Genomic DNA, 23,861 nt, shown 5'->3' with positions numbered 1-23,861 from the left:
TATGAGGAACTTTATAATACTCTACCTGGTATTAAGCACGTAAGGATTTTTGGAAGCTAATGCTATTCCTCTACTTTTGTCTCTCAAAGGAGAAAACTTGATCCTAGATCAAGATGGTGAATTTTTTTAGGATTTCAAAAGGGAACAAAATGTTATATACTCTTAGACCTCTATAGCAATGAGATTTTCATCTCAAGGAATGTTCAATTTTTTGAACATATCTTCCCTTTCACTAAGACTGATTTCGAAGACTCTACCCAACCCATCCTTCATGTTCATGAAAATGATCGCATTAAACAATGGGTTGACCTTCCTTATACCACATACATTGTAACATCCAATACACCAACCATCTCAGATGTTGCAACATCTGACAATAACCCTGAAAACATTGTTAGGCACTCTCAAAGGATCAGAAAAACCCCTAACTATCTAGATGATTATCATTGTAGCTTAGCCTCTAACTCACAACCATCTTCCTCAATACAGGTTAAGTATCTTATTTCTAATTACTTTTATTATAACAAACTGTCATAAGCTCACAAGCATTATTCATTAACTATCTCTCTTACTCCTACTCCTACAAGCTACAATGAAGCTATTTTGCAAGATTGTTGGAAAAAGGCTATTAAGACTAAATTAACAGCCTTACAAAACAACAACACATGGTTTCTCACCACTTACCTGAAGGGAAAAGAGCAATATGATGCAAGTGAGTCTTCAAATTAAAACATAATGCAGATGGATCAATAGAGAAGTACAAAGCAAGACTGGTGGCTAAAGGCTTCAACCAGACTCAAGGAATTTACTACATGGAGACATTCAACCTTGTTGTGAAGATGACAACTATTAGGGTCTTCCTAGCCCTTGCAGCCATTAACAATTGGCATTTATGTCAACTTGACATAAACGCAACATTTCTGCATTGTGATCTCAAGGAAGAGGTTTATAAGAAAATCCTTACTGGTTTTCACATTTCCACTCCTAATCTTGTATGCAGCCTGCAAAAATCAATCTATAGATTGAAACAAACAAGTAGAGAATGGCATGATAAGCTTACCAAGACATTAGTCACAATTGGCTACTCAAAGTATAACTCAGACCATTCTTTGTTTGTTAAATCTATTGCTTCATACTTCACTGTAATTCTAATTTATGTTGACGATTTAGTTTTGACAGGAAATGATTTGAAGCAAATTCAATATACTAAGAATGTTCTACACAAAGAATTCAACATCAAAGACCTTGGAAAACTAAAGTTTTTTTTAGGAATGGAGGTGACCAAATGCAAAGAGGGCATCACTTTGTACTAGAGGAAATACACTTTGGATCTGTTACAATATTCAAAACATCTTGCCTGCAAACCAGCTTCAACTCCAATGGAGTATAATACTAAGCTTCAAGCTAATTCAGGAGAACCTCTTCAGGATCCTACATCCTACATGATATTATTGGGAAAATTGCTATATCTCAATCATACAAGGCCAGACATAAGCTATGTTGTTGGTTGCCTTAGCCAATTCCTTGCAACTCCCACCAAACCACACCAACAAGCAACCTTTAGAATTCTACGATACCTCAAGACTTCACCAACACAAGGATTGTTCTTTCACAATAACAACACAACTATCCTCAAAGGATACTCAGATTCAGATTGGGGGGGCTTGCCTTGACACTAGAAGATCAATCACAGGGTGGTACTTCTTCATAGGGTCAACCTTGATTTCCTGGAAGAGTAAGAAAAAAATTACAGTTTTCAGATCATCAGCAGAAACAGAATATAGGGCCCTTGCTATGACATCCTGTGAAACTCAATGGTTACTCCATTTATACAAAGACTAGGCATTCAACAAACCGCTCCAATCAGCTTGTTCTGTGATAACAAGTCAGCTCTATACTTGGCTGCAAACTCAGTATTTCACAAAAGAATAAAACACATCGAAATAGACTGCCATATAGTTCACGAAAGAGTTATGAATGGCACCATCCATCTTCTCCCTATTCCTTCTAACCTTCGAGTTGCAGATTTTTTCACAAAATCCCTAACACCTATGCCTTTTCAACAATCTAATAAGCAAGTTTGGTATGAACGACATTCATACACCAGCTTGTGGGGGGCTATTAAGAGAGGATCCTACAATCAAAGATGATCCAGAAGAAAGCCCAACTAAAGCCCAATCAGATTAATTTTTTTCCTTTTTTGGCATTTTTCTGTTAGTTAGTTAATCTGTTAATTAGTTTAGTTTCCTTTTTTGTTTTCCCTCCTTTTTCTTATCTTTCATCAAACACTATATAAAAGGAGCTCATCTTCATAGCTCAAATCAATAAGATTCACATAAGTATTATTCAAAGAACTATGCATTATCTTTTATTCTTTTTGGTTATAGGCAAGATTCATCATTGAGTATCATTTACTATTCATCTTCTTCTTTTGGCAATGGCATATACCATTTTACCAAACCATTTGTTAAATTGAGTAACCTCACGAAAGAATTAACAATTGTCTACATTAAAAGCAAAAGAAGAAAATAGCTAAATTTTAGTTGTGTAATGAATATTTATTAAATTAGTTACAATTTACTCCTTGTTTTGCTCGTCTAGGAAAGGCTTGAGATTCTAAGAGAAAGCATTAGAATAGCTTGGTTTTTCCTCTTTATAGGATCCATTGGGTTGTTTCATAGTAACTAAGAATGTTAGTTAATATGATTGTTTTCATTAAATATACTAATAATAAGATGTATTTTTTTAATAAAAAACATCATCCATTATTATGACTTCCTTATTTTCTCTTACCAATGCATGTCAATTAATGAGAGTACTTAGATAATAAAAACAATTATTTTGAAGGAAAAAACTATAAAAAGAACCAAAATCAATCTCCTAAAAAGTGATTATAAAATATATAAGATAGAGAAGGGGTCATGTATCAGTGTAAGCCTAACATAGGGATCATAGTAAATCATAACAGAATTCATTCAATGCCAACCATAGTTCAAACCATCTATAATTATTTTTTTGAGTGTAATCGTAGACAATTTATACATAGTCATTATATTATTTATATTTATTTTGATTATTTTTTGAAAAATCAATTATGACTAAATATGAATGGTGAACCAATGCGTATATTTTTCTCTTTTTTTTTGTCATTACAATTATGTAGTTTTATTGAAGCAAAATACATTATTAGTAGAATAATTCGTTTCAAGTCAAAGTATTATTCAACATAATCAACTCAGGTGGTGCATCATTTTTTTTGGGAAAATGGAATGAAGGGTAATTATCTCATAAAACATGGAGGAGAATTAATGCAAAGGAAAATGGCAGAGATATATGCTTTCTTACATAAACAGTTTTTTGTTCCAAAAAAGCCTATTAGTTCTATCAATTGTAATTATTAATTGGCTCTTTTTGGTTTTGGAAAAGAATTGGTGTGCGTCTATCTTGAAAGGGCATTGATTTAAGTGTTGTTGTACAATTTGTTAAAAGAATTTGCTTCTTCCACTAATAGATTACTTGAATTTTCATATTTTTATCTTGGCCTCATAGGAACAATATATCTCGTGGAGTCTCATTCATTAAGATTATTTATTTTTGGAAAAACAAAGCACAATAAATAGAGCAACTAATAAAATCAGAATAAGAATATAATTGGAGCAATAATAGTAAAATTAAAAAATAATTTATCCAATTAAAACCTCCTCAGCATTTTTTACATGAATATAACGCCTTTCTCAGTATTGAAAAAGGCTCTTTAACCCCCCAAATCAAATTACAACTGAATGAGGAGTCCCTTGATAATGACTTAATGAATGATATAGGTCAGCACCAAAGCTAGCAGCATTAGAATATATGCAATTGCTTGGTCAATTGTGGTGCCTGCAAATTGCAAAGAAAAACTTATTACCAAATAAGCTTGTGCCACCCTCCAACATCAATAATCAACAAATCGTTGGTATAGTAGTGTAAGACCCTCATGGATCCTTAAATGAACCAAAAGATCAAGAATTCAATTTTTAGGAGATACACTTGTTAGGAGAAATAGTTACAAAACATAAACAAATTAGTTCTTTACCTATAAAGTAATAAGATACCCTTGATTATACTAACAAACCCTCCAAAATCAATAATGTTCAAAAGGCAGACATTGAATTTATAAGTAATAAATTTTTTTTAATCAATTTTGGATGTAAATACAAGATGCCTTTACCATTGTTTTAGACATCATGTAAAGCCCAGATCTGCTATTTGAAGAAGGATATTAAATGGGAGTATATCATTATGATAACCTTAATTGCATGGTTTTCATCCTTAATGGTCTAGCTAATTCATGTTGACATTATTGTTAAAACAAGTGTCTATGTTTGAATTAATGTATTTTCTTCGCACGTGATCGAGTGAAAAAGGGAGATAGATACAAAGATTACAAATCAAATTTCAGAACTCTTGACTAGACTTATTGTCAAAATCTCTAGCAATTTCTCTCTTCATCGTTACCATAGCAAAAAAATAATATGAGAGGATACCCTTTTGTTCATTAAGAACATTTACTCTAATAGTATACGTACTATGACATCTCTTAATATTATATAAAACAAATCGAAAATGAACCTAACTAGAACATGTTACATGTCTTAACATAACCAATGAATATTCTTGTCCACAATAACCCTAAGTCCCTAACCAATGTAACAAACAAATAAAACTACATTGATTGTGGTGTAGGAACAATAGAACAATGGATCAGCATGAAATAAGAACATAAATGAACATGTAAATCATATACCCAAAAAATGAAATAAAAAGAAAGGAAACAATAATTACCATCACTTGTAGGACCTGGAGCAGGTGCATGGGATTGTGCAGAAGCCACTGACACAAGGGTTGCATAAATAAGGCCAAGGAAGGTAACCACCCTAACTGAATCATTAGAAACAGCCATGTTTCTCAATATTTATTTTTTTCTTATTTTCTTTTTCTCTCTCCCTCCTCTTTCTCTCTTGATTGTTCAAAGCTAAGAGAGAAAAGAAAGGAGAGAGAAATGTATATAACACAAAGTTGTGAAACAAAGAATTGAGGGTGGTGAGAATGAAGAGCCATATGGAGTTTCTTTTATAATGACAATGCATGCTTTCTTAATCAAAACCAACCATGTTTAGATGTAGAAATTAAAGGTGCACCCGCATGTTTAGGGTCACATATACTATTGTGAGATTTTCTTTACTTTCTTTCTATTTTTGTTTATTTATTAGAAAATGCTTGGTCATCAGAGCTTAATTAATTAGTTTGTGTTTTGGTCCACAAATTTGGAATGACAACAACCTTAGTTTGTGGTTAACATGTTGAAAAGGAAAAGGAAGAACTGAATAACTCACCATCAACAACCATCTTCATTCTAATATCACCCTCAAACTATATAGTTATGAAAAATTACTAACTTAATACATTTTTTTGGTACTATCAATATTATTCTCTCATATTTTTTACTAAAGAACTAATTATTTTCGGAGTTCGTGACTGTCATTTTTAACAAGTGTCACTCACAGTAATCAAACTTTGACTTTTAGGGATCCAGTAGAACCTTACACTACTAAACCAACGTTTGGTACTAACATATTATTAGGTGTTTCAATTAAATAAATTTTAAAAATTATTTTTTGACCAATGTAATTCTGTGTTATATATAGAGGGTCATGGATTATTCTCAGAAGCATAATCGTCCTTGCTATTTGAAAAAAAAAACGTAGAGACTAGAGATGCAGTTTCTATAAAGGAAGAGAATGCTTATTTTATTATAAAAATAAAGTGTGGCTGCTGGGATTCGAGCCCAGGTCTCCACGGCCACAACGTGGAATTCTCACCACTAAACTACAGCCACCAGTTGACATTGTCTAAAGTAAACTCTATTTAATACTGCATAAATGTTTGAGCCACACTTCGAAATACGGAACGTTCTTTTTTCATTTCTCGGAAGAAAAATATAACGTGTTTTTTGGGTGATAAAAGTTAGGACCCACGAAATTCGAATTAGTTTAAAATAATCAATTATTTGTTTGGCTGTGCATATAAATATAATTCTAAACTCATTTCTTTAAAGTTGGCTGGTGGAGGTATGAATGTAAAGGTGGAAATAGCCAAAACTAGATTATAGGGTACTTATCAATAAACTTAATCAGTTGACCAATTTGATTATATTATTTTAACAGCACTAATATTATTATATAAAGTTTTATTATAATAAATATATTCAAAAAATATAATTTTATTATTAATGTATACAAAAATATTTAAAAACAGATTTGTTAGCCTTTTTATAGTAGACTTATTGACATATTTAAATGTCTTACGTATAATAGGTTATTATACTGGACTTTTAAATAATCTGTAATTTTATTTAAGACAAGTGCAAAAAAATAACTTTGAATAAATGTGTAACTTTTCTACATTGGTAATACATGGTCCTTGGCTAATAAATAACTTTTTCCTTTATAAAAAATTGAGAGTGTCTATTTTCGCCAGCCATCCATTTACTTTATATAAGTTACATTTTTGGAAGTCCTCTGCATAAATATATAACAACAATTAACACTATCTATTGCAAAAAAAAAAAACAGAGAATCTATTATTGTTAAACTATTCCAAAACTTAAGGTGTAATGAATTTAATATCTTTGTCTTTAATATTAGATAATAAAATATCTTCATAGTCAGAGATAACTTATCTTTTTAAATTCACTGATTGTTTAATCATATGTATTATTTTTTCTATTTATAATATATTTTAAATGAAAACTTTTAGGGGAAGAAAAAGAAGACATATGTCAAACAATGAAGAGATTTAAGAAATAAGTTATCTAAGGAAATATTTTATTCTTTTAATATTAATATGATTATGAAGTGTGACGCTCAATATAAATTCATCGTGAAAATTTATTACCTATATAATAAAAAAACTCTCTCATGACATGTGTCAATCTCTCAAGCCCTCATGACATGTGTCAATCTCTCAAGCCCTCATGACATGTGTCAATCTCTCAAGCCCTCATGACATGTGTCAATCTCTTATCAAAACTAAAGGTCTCTCATGACATATGTCAATCTCTCAATGACATGTGTCAATCTCTCAAAAACTCCCTCATGACATGTGTCAATCTCTCAAGCCCTCATGACATGTGTCAATTTCTCAAGCCCTCATGACATGTGTCAATCTTTCAAGCCCTCATGACATGTGATTTATTTAAAAATAAAAAGAATATGATTACCTATACAATATTAAAATAAAAATATAATGTTACTATAGCAATATTAAAATAATAATAATAATATGAATCATAACATATTGTTTGTAGCTATTTTAGAGTTAAATAATATTTATTTTTATACTAATCTTATTTTAGAATCAAGTAATAATGAAATTATAAATTTATTGATGATTTTTTTGATTAATAGGATACTACTAGCTATATCATGTTATGTATATGTAAAAAACAATGTTGAAAAAGTCAAGCAAGATATTAAACCAGTAGATGACCCATATTAAGTTTATCCGATTTAAACAGTTAAACCGTATGGTTTGACCGTATGATTTTATATATAATTAATAATTTTTAACAATATGAATGCACTGGTAACATATATGATTTTAACCATGCGAATGCACGAGCAACATACATATTCTTAATCATAAATGCACATGTAATATGTGTTCTTAATCATGCGGCAAAAAATATTGTCCCGTGCAAATGCACGGGTAACTTGCTAGTTATATTGATGAAAAATGAGGGAAAACTAGTCAAGTTATCTTCAACTAAATTTGGATTTCAACTATTTTATACAAATTCCAAAACTAATTTTCATCCATTCCCTATTCTTTCTCATTGCACTAACACCCACACATACTTATTTTTTAAGACATTCCAACAAGTATTCGTCTTAATATATTCAAATATATATTGAGACATGTGCACTTCATAATGTATATAAAAAATGCATCCAGACATATATTTGTCAAAATATATGAAAACCAGATATATCATTGGAGGAGTTTGTGGGGTTTGAATGAGTGAAAGAAGAACAACAATTTGTAGGAGTCATGAGATTTGTGTAACTAAAAGAAGAGAATGAAAATATATGAATTATCATGAGAGGAAAATATGTTTAGGTGTATGATAAGATTTTTCAAAAAATCCAGGGTCTATATTTCAAAACTTGGATAAAAAATAATACAGTATACCTAGTTTTCTATATTGGGCTACATCGGGCAGGCCTTAAAGTCGAATCACAAATATATTATAGAGTGCTTCAGTGCTGAATATTAAGCAAGTGCCATTACTTTTGCCAAATAATCAACTTTACATTACACAAACTTCTCATCATTCAGAAATATAGTTAATCTATAAACTTAATCATTTACAAAATAAAACAACCAGATACCACTTCTTTTCAATATGGCAAATGCTCAACTAAGAGTAATGATTAAATTGACCATAACTAATGATTTTATTAATATATATTCATATACTTATACTCAAAATATCTACAAGTTTTTTACCACGGATAGTAACCAATAAAAGGCATGACTTTTCTATAAAAATGAATGCTTATTGGGCTTTTATAAATTCTTTTTAGCCGACTATTATTTTTAAAATTGGATAGGATAGTATGGTCGCATGAATATTCATTAGTAGCCCAAACCAAATATCCATGGAATCTATCAATGCTAGTATAATAGCTAAAGTGATTCGAAGGAGTTGGGATTATTTCCATCACTATACGTAAGGGTGGAAACAGACCAGACCGCCTATCAGGGGCCTATTACTTGGCCTATAACAGGCTAGGCCAGACCAGGTTTTTTCATTAACAGGTCAGGCTCAGGCTTTCTAAAAAGCATAGTTAGTTTAACAGGTCAGGCTTTAGGCCACCTAAAATGCCTATCAAGCCTAACAGACCGATCTATTTATTTATATTATATATGAATGTTGAATTTATAATATTTTAATATAAATAATAATATTATATATGTAATATTAATATAAAAATGTATACAAAAATATAATTTAATTATTAGAATTACATGGGCCTAACTAAAAGTAGGCCTATAAGCCCATTTAAATGTAGACTAGTAGCCTATTTCATGACTATATAGTATTAATAGACCTTTAAACAGGCTAACAGGCCAGACCAAGCTTTTAAACAGGCCAGACTCAAGCTTTGAATTTTTTTTTAAACAGACTAACAGGCCAGACCCAGACTCCTATATGCTATATAGGCTAGGCCTGTTTAAGGCAAAGCCTAGCCTGGTCTGACCTATTTCCACCCTTAACTATACCCTCTGGTATTAGAATGAGTGGTGAAATGAAGTTTGACAATTGTTAATACTATTTTATTAAAATTAATTAAAATTTGAATCGTTTAAAAATTATGCATGATACATGTAAGTATTTGCACTTAGTATTAAACTCTCCAATACTTAGAGGACTCTATTCACCATGAAATTATTAGAGTTTAGGATTAGGATGAAAATGTAATTGAGATTATTGGTCATGAACCCTATAATATTTTCTCCTTATTCAGTTGTATTTCCCAACACATTTATAACACTGCTAATGTAGGTTTAAAAAAAGGAGACCATATTATAAATATTTTCAAACTTCTTTAGTTAGTAAAAACCGTTTTGACAAATAGTCAGTTTTAAATAAGGTCGTTGATTTAGTTTTACTCAAAAGATCATTGGATAAGAAAACGAGTGAACCACTCGAAAAATTTACTAGACCATAAAACGCTCTACACCCAAAAAAGAAGGTGTGGCTCAAACAGTTTCATTGTTTTCTAGAGAAACTATAATAATTTATCTCTTAGGAAAAACAAGGTAGAATAGGTAAATAGGAGTTGAGTCGTTATATGCTTTTTTACAAATTACATATTTATATTATAAGAAATCTTAAAATGTAAACAGAGGGAATTGAGTGATTAATATGATTTGTAAAAGTCCCCATATGTTCGAAACATTCCTATGGCTCATCTAAACAACACAACAACCATTTTCTCACAAGTCACTGTCATGAAAAGAGAGAGCTAATCCAAATTTTGGCTTTATATGAAAGCCAGACATGCCAACAATAGCATTCAAAATAATTGTGATGGAACTGACATATTTTAGGCCATATTATTTATGCCATATCTACCTGTTGTTTTTTATGTAAGAAACATGTCACACAATTAGGAAAGAGTGAGTGAGGTCCACCCACATTAATTATCACCGATTTAATTTTTTAGAATAGTTCTAGTTTTTTTTTCGGTACATAGAATAGTTCTAGTTTGATATACTTTCATTTATATTATTTCATTTTTAAAATTTTTTCTTTTAGTTTTATTATCTAATTACACTTTTTTGTCTAAACTTCATCAATCGAAAACAATTATGTTCGAGTTATAATTAAATTTGGTCTTCATTTTCTGCCTACTTCCATTATAATTCTATAATATAAACATATCAATTTAAGCCATATGTATCTAGCTTTTTTTTCTTCCTTTTCAAAACTAATATGAATAAGTTTTCTGTAGAGTGGTATATGGTAGCACTGTGCTACTGGCACGTGACATGGCAGGCCACTTTTTTCTATACTATGAGCTGAAGGATTTACTGTAGTATACAACTACTGAAGACAATATATAGAGAGGGAACAAATCCATGCATGTTTTTCTATGGCAAATTTATTTGTATGGTGTACCTCGACCGAAAATTTATGGTTTTGGTGCACCTTTTAGAAATATTACTAAACAGATGTATTTTTTATATAATCGGCATCTTATATGCTGATTCTGTCTTTTTTTTTGTTTTACTCCCCCTAAATTGTCAACAATGGGGGAGTTTCATTATTAATTTTTTTATCTCTCCCCCTAAATCATGAATGGGGGAGTTTTCTTTAAAAATAAATTTTTTATCATCTCCCCCTAAATCGGCAATGAGGGAGTTTTCTTTAATTTTTTTTGTTATCATCTCCCCCCTAAATTGGCAATGGAGGAGTTTTCTTTAAAAAAAAATTTATCATCTCCTAAATCAACAATGGGGGAGTTTTCTCTTAATTTTTTATCATCTCTCCCGAAATCGGCAATGAGGCTAGTTTTATTTTTCTATATAATTAAAATATTTTCAAACCCTAACCCTAGTAACACCCAAAACATTAATATTTTGTTCCAAAACTAGTTATTTCTAAAACAACACATATGTAATATTTCCAAAACTAGTTATTAATAAAACAACATATGTAATATGTTTTATTAATAACTAGTTTTGGAACAAAATATTGATGTGTTGAGTATTGTTAGGTTAGGGTTTGAAAATATTTTAATTATATAGAAAAATAGAACTACCTCATTGCCGATTTAGGGGGAGATGATAAAAAAATTAAAAGAAAACTCCCCCATTACTAATTTAGGGGGAGATGATAACAAAAAAAATTTAAAAGATAATTTCCCATTGTCGATTTAGGGGAGATGATAACAAATTTTTTTTAAAGAAAACTACCCCATTAGCGATTTAGGGAGAAAGATAAAAAAATTAATATTAAAACTCCCCTATTATTGACGATTCAAGGAGAGTAAAACAAAAAGAAAGACAGAATCGGCATATAAGATGCCGATTATATAAAATACATCTGTTTAATAATATTTCTAAAAGGTGTACCAAAACCCGGTTATAAGTAAATTTGCCGTTTTTCTATGGTGCTAGGGTTTTAGGGTTTTATTGTACACATTTTACTGTAAATGTTTCAGACGACAGTATGTGACTGCTGCTATTGGTAGTTATTACATTCCTGATGAATGATGATGAGCCTATTACTAGCTTGTCCTGCTAGCTAGAAAATAATTCAACTCTTTTCAATCGCAAGAGACTATTAAAAGTAAAACCTTTATATGGATGTCATCTGAATTCATTTTTATTTTCAATCTCTTTATGCTTATAATGGCTTAAGGGGTTTTAAATTTCAGCCACAATTTTTCATAATCAGTAGAAGTGAATAAGTATCTCTTATATAAGATGATAATTTACATCCTTAAATTTATTTATTGTTTGATATATGTATTATTATTTTTTGTAATATATTTTAAAATGAAAACATCTATAAAGAAGAGAAAAAATATACATATTAAATAATAAATAGATTTAAGGAAATAAATGATATGTTTGAGAACCCATTTTATCACCTCTAACTATATTTAGCTCATTATTATAGACAAATAAGATGCAATTGAAAGGGTTTAGTATTGCTACATCAACATCTCCCGACAAAAATATATAAGGAATTAAATCAAACAGGGCAAGGAGGGCTGCACCAAAATATTGGTTCCAACACTCGAAAGCAATGAAATGGGGACATAGCATCTATGATATGGACCATATAAATCTAGCAGAGAATCAAACCTGTGGGACTCACTTATGCTCTCCAACACAACATCCATACCACTGTTTGAATGCACATTTACCAAAGAAGCCTCAACCTAAGCATAATGAAAGAGAAATATGAATGCAAGGTTTAGGTGAAAAGAGCAGTAATGTTTTGATCATACATTTCGTGGGTGTGTAATTAATGTGTTCTCAGATTGGGAAATGAATGAAGTTTAATTTCTTAAGTAGGGCCCAACCTATTAACTTCATTTTGTGTTTTATATATCGCAACCTCTTGTTTTTAAATTTTGTCCCACGTTCCTTATTACATTGTGTAGCAGACCCATTAATGACGGAGATAGTTAAATATGTTTGAATTTAAGTGTTGTTTGCTATTACTAAGGTTATATATGGTTTAAGAACTAATCATTTTTATTATTATGAGATTTGTGAAACCTTACATTCTTAGATCAATTTCTTATAGGTAATTTGAGTGTTCATGCACAACCTTGTTTTGTAGATTTATCTAGATCTGGGCAAGCTTATGAATCCTCTAACTTCTAAGCATGGAATGGTTCATGAAACAAAGAAGAATGGTGCCATGTGGCTTGGAAGTGGTTTCCACTGGTCACTAGCCAGCTATTGATGCCATTGCCATTAAGCTCACGAGTAGCAACTTGGAAATAGTTAGGGGCTGTGCTTAGCTTAAATAGTTACTCCTTATGTTTTGCAAGGGAGTTTTACTCATTATAATTTAAAAATAAAGTATCTACTAATATCATGGAATAATATCTCATCAAATTCACTAATAAATTTAAGAAGATAAATTATAATCTGGTATGAGGAAATATTTTATTTTTTTAAAATTTTATATTATATACAAATCTATATTAAGACAAAATATATTTAAAAAGTATTAAAATAATTGAATATATATAATTTCTATATTTCAATTTTACTTTTTTTTTTATAAATCAATAAATTAAGTCACCAAGGCAAAACATATCTAAATAACATTTCAGTAATTGATAAATATTTTCATCTTTATTCTTCTTCTCTTGCTAATAAATAAAAATGTGGATCAATAAGAAGAGAGACTTATCCACAATTTGGTACTCAGGTTATGTACCAACCCCAATGTATCATTCAAGTATCATGACTTCCATCTTGTAATTCCACCTTAACACTCTTGTACTTGATTTGTATCGCTAATACATTTTAATAATACTATTTTTTGCCCATAAAAGAGAAAATAGGAATGACATTAGTGCTTAAAACATTATTTTTTTTATAGTGGAATAAATAAGAAGCCAATGGTGAAATGATGATAATTAAGAATTGTATTAGTGATTGAAACATTATTTTTGTACCTAAATAAATATTACTTCATTTCACCCTGGAATCAGTTTTCATCCCCTTTTATAATATTCCCATTTTTTGTACTCTTATATAATTAGTTTGTTTACTCCATTTTCATATCATTTCTACTCTATTTTCATATCCTCTTCAAAATCAATCAATACAATCAGTTTTTAAAATGGTTTTAGATAAAAAATCATACTTTTGAATATATGTTAAAATACAATCAGATTAAAGATTATTGAGTCTTTTTTTGGAAAGTACGTAATTCTTTTATAAGAATTTTCAGTACATAAAGATTGTACATTCAATATCAACTACTATATTATAGGCTTTATTGAATCTCTCAAGTCTCAACTATTAAGTATACTCATCATCCTGGTCACACCTAAAAACCTTACCTTAAAACTTGGTTGTAGCTTAATCCTTGATTCAAATTATTCAATCATAATTGGTCTGCAAGATTATGGATATGGTATTAACAATGCAGAAAGTGTTGGATCAAGTTTCCCTGATATCTGGCACCACTCATATAACAGTTTATATACTGCACTGGTACGGTTATTAGCTGATGAATGTATAACGTGATTAATATCTCAACTTGCACTACATCTTTGGCACACTTTATTATAATCTTTGTATTCATCACATAATGTTGGAAGTTGGAACGATGAAAGGAATATAACTACGAGGCTCTGGCATAATTAGTTTCAACTTTCAAGCATAAGCTTTAACGGCTATGGAACAGCCAAAAAAATAAGTCCGGTTCCCCATACTTGATATGCATGTATGAGAATCTGAATCAAGTTTTAAAAGTCTTGGAAACTTTCTAAGATTATACTAAATTTTATACACTCTCACTCTCAGTATAAAAATTTATATAAACTCCTATATATTTTACAATTTATTTGTATTATTAAAAGTCAATTATGAGTAAACATGTTTTAAACTTGGGTGTGGAAAATGTTGTAGTTCATTGTGATTTTGTGTTTAAAGTATGTAGCATGATGTCATCTTTAGGAAGACAACATAGTTTTATGAGTTTGGTTCTTTAGGATGTTGCTTTTAAGTTTTATTCCTTTTCAAAATGATACATTTATCCTATTTCTTATATTAAACTTTCTTGTAACCTATATTGGGTTGACATTGTATCGTTTTTAATACATTTGCTTATAAAAAATGATAAATAAATATGCATAGTAGATAATAAAGTAATATTGTATAAAATTCATACACCGCATGTTTTTTCTCAATTTTATAAAATAAGTGACTCTTATATTTAGATAAAGAGAAAAAAATATTTACACTAATATTGTACGAGTTTTATACATTGTCGCCACATTATTCGTCATTCATGTTTAATTATTATTAATTCTTCCAAAAATTAATATAATGAATGATAAATAATATACTATGTGTATATATGTTACACTGAAATATGTTTATGATTGTGCATGTTATTATAGAACGAACCAATTTAAAAAAACGCTTTAAACTATTGATCAATGATTTGAACACCTAATATGTAATGTGGTAGACTTGCTAAATAAAAAAATCTTTGCATTTTATTTCAAAATGGAAAATTCTCTTATGTACAAATTGCCCATCACCCATAGACTGGTACATATATAAAAAGACATTATTTAGAGATATGTAAACTTTTAATAGAATCTACAATGTCTTTATAGGTCATATTGTATAATGATCCCATTCACATCCAAATAGTTAATATCAAATAAATTCATATAGTTTTAACTCATTAATGCATGAATAATTATGTAAGCGACACACTATTCAAGACCAAAGTAACTAAAACATGGTCTTAATGACTTCTAAGGTTATAGATACTTAAATACAAACTGGTTTGGCATCATCTGAAATCTGGAGAATAAATATGAAAATTGAAACTGGTTGTTGAGGGTGGTAAATGTGAAAAATGATTTATGATACAAAAATATGGATGCATTTGGAGGAAAGTAAATGTGATAAAACAAAAAAAGAATAGTAGAAGCGCAGGATCATACATTTAACATACATGAAAAAACGCAGTCGCATGCTGAAACTTGCAATTACTACACCAGCCTATTTGTCACTAAGTGGTAGTACCAGTAGAAAATAAATTTATTGGCTCAGATCTTGTTACATGTGTTGTTTCAATGAAAATATTCATATCTATTAAAATTTTAAATATTTATTATTATTATTATTATTGTTTTAGTTTTATTATTAGTTCAAATAATATATGAGACATGATTTAGGACAACAGTTCGATTTTACAGGTATAGAGAAAATTGCATATTCAGATCATTGTAGACAACGAGATGCTGTGTCTGTACATTGAAGAAGCCTACCTTCATTACAATAAATAACTACCAATATAAAACTTCTAAAGAGACAACACAAGTTGCATAATTTTGCTTCTGTGTTTAGTCTTTATCACTACCGTAGCCTGCAATATTTCTTGTCACCCTCCTCAACCATTCCTACTCTGTATTCTATAATGGAAGATATTGTTATTTATTATTTGGAAAAGTGTGTGAAAACCTTCAACTTTTTTTTAAACAGTTAATATGAATTATTTTTTATTCTCTTTTTTTAAGCAAAGGTGTGATTACACCCAATATATTGAAAGAGATAGTGAATTACATGTTTCTGAAACGATAATTGGGCATTCCCAATCTGTTCCTAGTATAATCACTAAAGATAAAACTAGGAATTACATTCCAAACCGTGTAAGTTCTTGAAACAATGCCAAACGAAGCTAATTTATCCGCACAATTGTTACCTTCCCTAAAGATATGTGTGATTTTGTAATTCATTGTATGGAGTTTCTCCTTGCAGTTTATCCAATCATTCTGGAGACTCCAAGATATCCAAGAACATGCTTGAATTAACCTCAATCCAAAGCTGCTTCCAACCTCTATTATAAGCAATTTGCACAGCATGCAAAGCTGCATGAAACTCAGCGAAGATAACATTCTGAATGGTTAGATACTTAGAGAAAGCAGTACTCCATTATGATCACGGAAAATTCCCCCTCCCCCTGAATGCCCTGGAGAACCATGAGCCGCTCCATCCGTGTTTACTTTGATCCAACCCCTTTCAGGAGGGAGCCAAGTTACTTCCATGATCCTAGGAGCAAGATTAAGCTTGGCATTTATGTTAAAGCTTCTAAGGATCAAGAGATCCTCAACATTAGGAGAGGCAGAGGCAGATGAGGAATTTCCTGCTAATGAAGTATCCCTCTTAATCCTTCTGATTGCCTGAAAGACAGTGATTAGAATTCCCTCAAATCTTTTCTGGTTTCTGCAAAACCATATTGTGCTTAAGGTGTTTATTGCACAGGCTATGAGAACCTCTTTAACCTGCTTATTGAGCATCTTAGCACAATCATCCAAAATGTGTTTGAGAGAAGAGATGTTCAGGTTGATTGAGAAAACATGATTGATCCAATCCCAGAGACTAGATGCAAAAGTGCAATGCAGGAAAAGGTGATCCTCCTCCTCACTATGAGAGTTGCACAAATTGCAAATGGAAACTATTTCACAACCTCTTTTCCTGAGATTATCATCCGTAGGCATCTTATTGTTCATGATTCTCCAAGTGATGAAGGACTTAGATGGAGCAGTACTAGCACACCAGATCAACTTGCACCACTTTAACTAATTTGTGTAATTCATTACCTCCTTATAAGCAGCTTTGAGAGATAAGGTGCCATCTAGAGTTTTTTTCCACACTAGTCTATCCAAGTTCCCCGCTATTTTAGTTTTTGCAATCTTTTCAATAATGTTAGGGAAAAACCTGTTCATAAATGAAGGAATTGTCCAGCTATTTCTCTGCCTGAAGCAAGCAACAGAGGATAAGAGAGATGAATGTAACTCCTGAGGGATGTTCATTAGCTCAACCAGTGGCTCACCAAGCCAATTGTCCTTCTAGAAGTTGATTTGATGACCAGCTCCTATTAACCAGATTGAGTTTGAGTTGCAGGCATGCCAATTCTCTTTGATTCCAGACCAGATTGAAGACCTGAAATGTCTTGTAGCCGGGGAATGATGATACCCAAATCTGTCTCTAAAAAACAGGGCCCATTCCTGGCTAGATGTCCTCATTTCCCAGGCAAGTTTTAACAAAGAAGCTTTGTTCATCAATTTCACTGATCTGAGACCTAAGCCTCCATCCAAAGTAGGAGAGCAAACTTTGGACCAAGCCACTGTGACTAACTTTCTTTTTTCTATGTCCCCTGCCCATATGAAATTCCTTATCCCCTTGTCCACTAAAGTTAGCAGGGAAATTGGCCATTTATATATGTGGAAACTATAGACCATCATGCTTTGAATTATGGATTTAACAATCTCCACCCTGCCCATAATAGATAGAGAGAACCCTTTCCAAGAGGACATTTTTTTTCAGAATTCTATCAGCAATAGGTTGGATGTGGATCTTTTTTGGTCTTCCTTTGAACAAGGGGACCCCCAAGTAGTTGAAAGGCATGCTACCAGCATGAAAGTTGAAAGGCATGCTGCCAGCATGAAATCCCAGCCATGAGGCAATTAAATCTTTCTTTCTAGCAGAGAAATTTCCAGCATAGAACTTACATTTGGCAATGTTAATTTGCTGACCAGAAGCTTGAGCATAGACCATAACCAGCTTCTTTAAACTCATCAATTCCCTCTTCACCCCTCTGCAGAATATGAGAATATCATCTGCATATAAAACATGGCTGGTGGGTATGGATGGACTTAGGCCCTGAGATTGTGCTAAGCCTATTATCCAACCTAAGCTTGGATATGCCCCTGCTGAGAACATCTTCAGCTATACAAAACAAAAGAGGAGAAAGGGGATCACCCTGTCTAACCCCTCTAGTACACTTGAAGAAACCAGCACTATGACCATTGATCAATATAGAAAGCCTAGCAGAGTGAAGAATAGCTTTAATCCAATTGCAGAATTTCTAGTTAAAACCAAAAGCCATTAGGGTGTCTAGGAGAAAGGTCCAGTCCATTGTGTCAAAGGCTTTCTTTATGTCCAGTTTTATTGCCAGATTTCCTCCAAAAGCTTTGTGCTCCAACAGATTGATGGCCTCTGAAGCAATGCAGATACAATCCTGGATTTTCCTATCCTTTATGAACCCTCTCTGTTGAGAGAAATGATTTTGGTGGCAATTGATGCCAAACGGTCAGCTAGCACCTTTGTGATTATCTTGAACTGAAAGTTGGCAAGAGCAATAGGACTGAAATCCTCTAATTTATCAGCTCCTTCAGTTTTAGGAATCAAGACTATAGAGTTGGAATTCAGATTTGTGAGGATCCAACCATGAGTAAAGAATTGGTTCACTGAATTACAGACCTTATGATGCACTATATCCCAGAAGTGTTGGTAGAAACACCCACCAAAGCCATCTGGACCAGGGGCTCCATCACCATTCATTGCAAACACAGCAGATTTAATTTCATCATTGGAAGGCATCTTAGTTAGCATTTCATTATAATCATCTGTGACTAGACTTGGCACCACATCATGGATTAGATTATTAGGAGATGTGTCATTCTGAAATTCGAACAAATAAGAGTAGAAGCTTATAACATGGTTTGAAATATCCAACTGGTCAGTTAAGATTGTTTCTCCAACTCTAAGCATGGACATAGACTTAGTTGTATGTCTAATTTTAGAAACCCTGTGAAAGAAATTAGTGTTCCTATCCCCATACAAATGCCAATTCAGCCTTGCTTTCTCCTTCCAGAATATCTCTTCAGCAATAAGAGCTTTAGCTAACTCAGATTGAGCAGTGTCCTCTTGCTCTAGCAGAGAGTCCTCAGCACCCAAGTCACTGATGCACTTTTGAATATTCTCCACATTCATCTTAGCTATGCTCACCCTATGATGAATGTTTCCAAAAACATTAATATTCCAATGTCTAAGCTCTTTTTTGAGAATTTTTAGCTTTTGAGGAAGAATGAACATTGGACAACCAATCACTTCAGTGCTCCAAATATCATTAACCAGTCTTCTGCAGTCCAAATGCTCCAACCACATTTTGTGAAATCTAAAAGAAGAAGGTCTAGAAGATGTTGAAGAAATAGATTGGAATAACAAAGGGTGGTGATCAGAGGCCACTCTAGGAAGAGTGCAGCAAGAAACCTGGCTCCAGTTGTTGATCCAACTCTCATTGCAGAGAGCTCTATCCAGATTTTTCTCAGTTAAAGCAGTTCCTCCTCTTCGGTTGGACCAAGTGAACTGAACTCCAATGGTCTGAAGTTGCAAAAGATCAGCATTATCAATAAAATCTTGGAATTCTTTGCAAGAAACTCTGGCAGGCAGAGTGCTACCTCTGCATTCATGAGCACCAGTTACAGCATTAAAATCCCCTATGCAACACCAAGAGTCAGGGTGAGCTAGAATATTAGCCTTAATCTTAGACCAGAGGCTTCTCCTACATAAGTAACTAGTAGAGGCATAAACTGCACAAACCATAAGAGATTTATTATCAAAGTTTATGGTTACTGATATGTGCTGATCAGAATTTCCCAGGACAGAAGGGCATAGCCCAATTTTACATAAACCCCAAATTGAAGGAATGAGATTCTCTCTATTATTCACAACAAAAATCTGCAGATTCATATTAGCCCAGAAGCTGCTATTTATTACCTCCACTGGAATCTTAGGCTCAGCCAGAAAAACTATATATGCATTATGGGTAATGCACATGTTTTTTAGGGACAATTTTGATTTAAGGCTCCCCAATCCCCTGCAGTTCCAATATAGGACTCTCATTTAGAAGTGCTTAGATATCCACCATTTCTAGTCTGGTATACCTTAGCTGACTGCTCTATCTTTTTCATCTTTTTCTTCTGAGATCTGCTGAGAACCTTGGAAAATTCTTCCTCCTCTTCCTCATTACTTTCCTCATCCGCCCACAACTTGCCCACTATGCGACTATCAATGGCTGCAACATTATGTAAATCCTCTGTCTCTTGCACTATAATGTTTCCACTATGAGAATCAGATTCCACTCCTTCAGCTGAATTTTCCACTCTTGTTATATCCAATTCATTGTCAGTTTGACTATCTAAGTTATCCCTGGACTTTGGTGAGATTACTAGTCTCTCCATATCTTTATAATTATCCTCCACCTCTTTCTCAATTTCCAAATTAATGGTCAGATCATTGATTTCATTCCTTTTTGGAGCTACCAGCTCAACCTTTGTCTTTTTGTTCCTATTCTTTATAACCCCCTCTGAATCCTGATTTTTATTATTTCTGCGACATTGAGCAACCATGTGGCCTATGGTTTGACATCCTTGACAGAAGTTTGGCAAATTCTCATATTTGATGGATACAAAGAAAGCAAATCCTTCCCTTTCAACAAGGATTTGTTCAGGCAGGTTTGTCTTTAAGTTGAGTTCCACTAATACTCTGGCAAAATGCCCAAATGATCGTGTGTGTGTTGCTTCATCCAACGAGATTGGAGTCCCTATACCCCCTGCAATTGAGAAAAGAATTCTCGGGCTCCAATACTCTTGAGGAAGATTGTGTATCTTTATCCAGCATTGGGTATGTGACAATTTTTGCAGGTTTAGGTTAAAATCAGGTGACCAAAGAAAAAGTCTAAGGAATCCAGGTTTCAAGCTCCAAGATCCCACAGCACAAACATTCCTCATGTCCTCCATTGAGGAGAATGCGAAATCATAAAAGCCCTTACCGAGGGAAATCATAGTCCACTTACCAATGTTGCTCCACAAAGCTTGGAGCTTGTTTTTCAGATCTGTGAACTTCATAGGTGAGTCGCCTTTAGACAAGATGAGCCGTCCATGAAGATGGTTTTTGCATCTTTGTAACCCTGATTGGTATTCCTCTTCAGGGATTTTAATGGCAATAGCGTCCCCCTTTATGCAAGGTTGAGGAAGTTGTGAAGAAGTTATGTCTCATGAAGATTTTAAAGCTTGAGCAAAAGACATCTTCTTTGGTGATGTTGGAGCATTTTTGTGAACCATTGGATCCACCTGATTCCCATTGTTCATGTCACCCAGGAAGCTCCACGGGATGAAGTTAGTTGTCATGATGAAGAAGATGATGATTCCCAGAATTTTGGAGACTAACCTAGTTTCCCAGAAGTTTGGAGACAAACATTTTTTCCATAACCTAAGTAAAAACCATAAATATAGAGATAAATAGGTGGTTGAAATTAGTCCACACATAAATATAGAGATAATATCAAATTATTAACATGTCAACTAGGAAATTAATATCATCAAATTCACAACGATAGTAATGAGCCCACTACTAAAATAATACATGTTAGTAATTGTGGGAGGAAAATGTCACCATCAAAATATAAATTGATTAAAAAAAGATATAAGTACACTTCATAATTAAAAAGAGTAAGTAATAATCTCAAGACCAAAATTAAATTACATGAGTGGAAAATTTTCAAAATTATTAATTTATATTATCTTTATACATAGGTCAATTTCATTAAAAAAAATAATATTTATGGGATAAGTAAATATTTTTTATTGTTTATTTTCATTAGTTATTATAATAAATGGGACAAGAAATTGATTATGCAACACAAAGAAGAAAATAAACATAAAAAATCAAATATGAAAATATGATTTTAAGTCACTCCCATTATGATACGAGTTAACGTTTTTATAAGCACCAATCAATTTTTTGTGTGTACAACATAAAGATAAAATCAACAAAACTAAAATATAGGGTATCAATTCATATGAAGTGGTGTATCTCATAAAATTAAGGAGACTTGGATATCAAAAATAAACTTGGTCGTGAAGTCAATTATCATGCTTTCTTCCTGGAAAATATGTTATTCACGAATCTCCCAATTTATATTTAGTAAATCGGCGATGATATGAATAACTAGTCTCAGATGTTGAAGTCGAACCCGCACCTATTTAATGATTATGTCAATAGCCTCAAGACAATCACTCTCAAAGGTTACGACACAGTGGCCTTGGTCCCAAGCCAACCAAATCCCGTATTTAGTGGCATGCAACTCAGCTAGGATGAGAGACTCTGTTCCAAACTTACTAGAGAAACTTGAAAGCCAATTTCCACCATGAATCCAAATAACACATCCTCTACCAATAGTTTAATCACAAATAGTGCAATTTTTATCAACATTAAGTTTTACCATCCAAACTCCAAATGACTAGCCAAAGCTATATCTGAAATGGTAGGAGACATGACAAAAACTTCTTGATGAATCAAGAAGTATGAGAGAAAATCATGAATAAGAAAATGGAAACTTTCTATGTTGAATTGAGTTACAAGGAATAAAAGAATTACCATTTATATACTATAATGCCTAACTAATAACTAACTAGTTAATCGATTAATTAAACTCTTAATTAATTAACGAAAACAATATTACAACTAACGAACTGCAATCAACTAACAACTTTAACATCTCACTCAAGCTGGAATGTATTAAGCATTCCAAGCTTGAAATGATTGTGTTGAACACCACAAATACTCTAATACCTCCTTTTGTTGGTGAGTGAATCTTCGTCTATCAGTCTTGAAATATGAACGTGAAGCAATACTGACGCTCTGATACTATATAGGAAGTACAATTTGGATGTCATGAAGCAGAAACTACAGAAAAGTCAAAGATACCCCAATGTGTTGATCCAGATACCAATGTATAATGAGAAAGAGGATTACAAGCTTTCCATTAGAGCAATATGTGGACTTTCATGGCCATGAGATAGATTCATAGTTCAAGAATGAAGTACCATGACCAATATATCCTATACAAGATTACACTATTTTCTTATTCTTCAACATTTACCCTTTTTTTTATTCATCACTGAAACATCTCATTAGGATCAAGATTTTGATATGTTCTATTTCTTTCAGCATCAATGGTTGGTTCGCTTCTGTTCATGATGGTTAAGCTCAGATATAACTTATGTCATGGATGGTTAAGCATTTGATGGGTAGCTTCTATCCATAGTGGTTAAGCAAAGATATAGCTTTTGCTATGGATGGTTAGAGGTTTGATGATATAACTTTTGTCATGGGTGGTTAAGCGTTGTTATTGCTTCTTCAAATCAATTCCAAGCTGGAGAGTGGAAATTTTCACTCACCAACTT

The 23,861-nt window shown here is 32.2% G+C and overlaps 1 protein-coding gene and 1 non-coding gene across 2 annotated transcripts; both read right to left on the bottom strand.

Annotated features, from left to right (window-relative positions):
* Window positions 5,807–5,878, bottom strand: TRNAH-GUG. Its single transcript has one exon. It is a non-coding gene; the product is annotated as a tRNA-His (tRNA).
* LOC109326388 lies at window positions 20,514–21,521 on the bottom strand. Its single transcript, XM_019559074.1, has one exon. It carries the CDS (start codon window positions 21,519–21,521, stop codon window positions 20,514–20,516), a length of 1,008 nt encoding a protein of 335 aa, XP_019414619.1.

Source organism: Lupinus angustifolius, chromosome LG14 (genome assembly GCF_001865875.1).
Source record: "Lupinus angustifolius cultivar Tanjil chromosome LG14, LupAngTanjil_v1.0, whole genome shotgun sequence".
Taxonomy (NCBI): Eukaryota; Viridiplantae; Streptophyta; class Magnoliopsida; order Fabales; family Fabaceae; genus Lupinus; species Lupinus angustifolius.
Note: the sequence above shows the minus strand (reverse complement) of the source record. Positions and strands in the feature narration are given on the sequence as shown.

What these genes read in the sequence shown, in the direction of transcription:
- LOC109326388 (XM_019559074.1), bottom strand. Translation starts at nt 21,521, where the DNA reads ATGAAGTTCACAGATCTGAAAAACAAGCTCCAAGCTTTGTGGAGCAAC.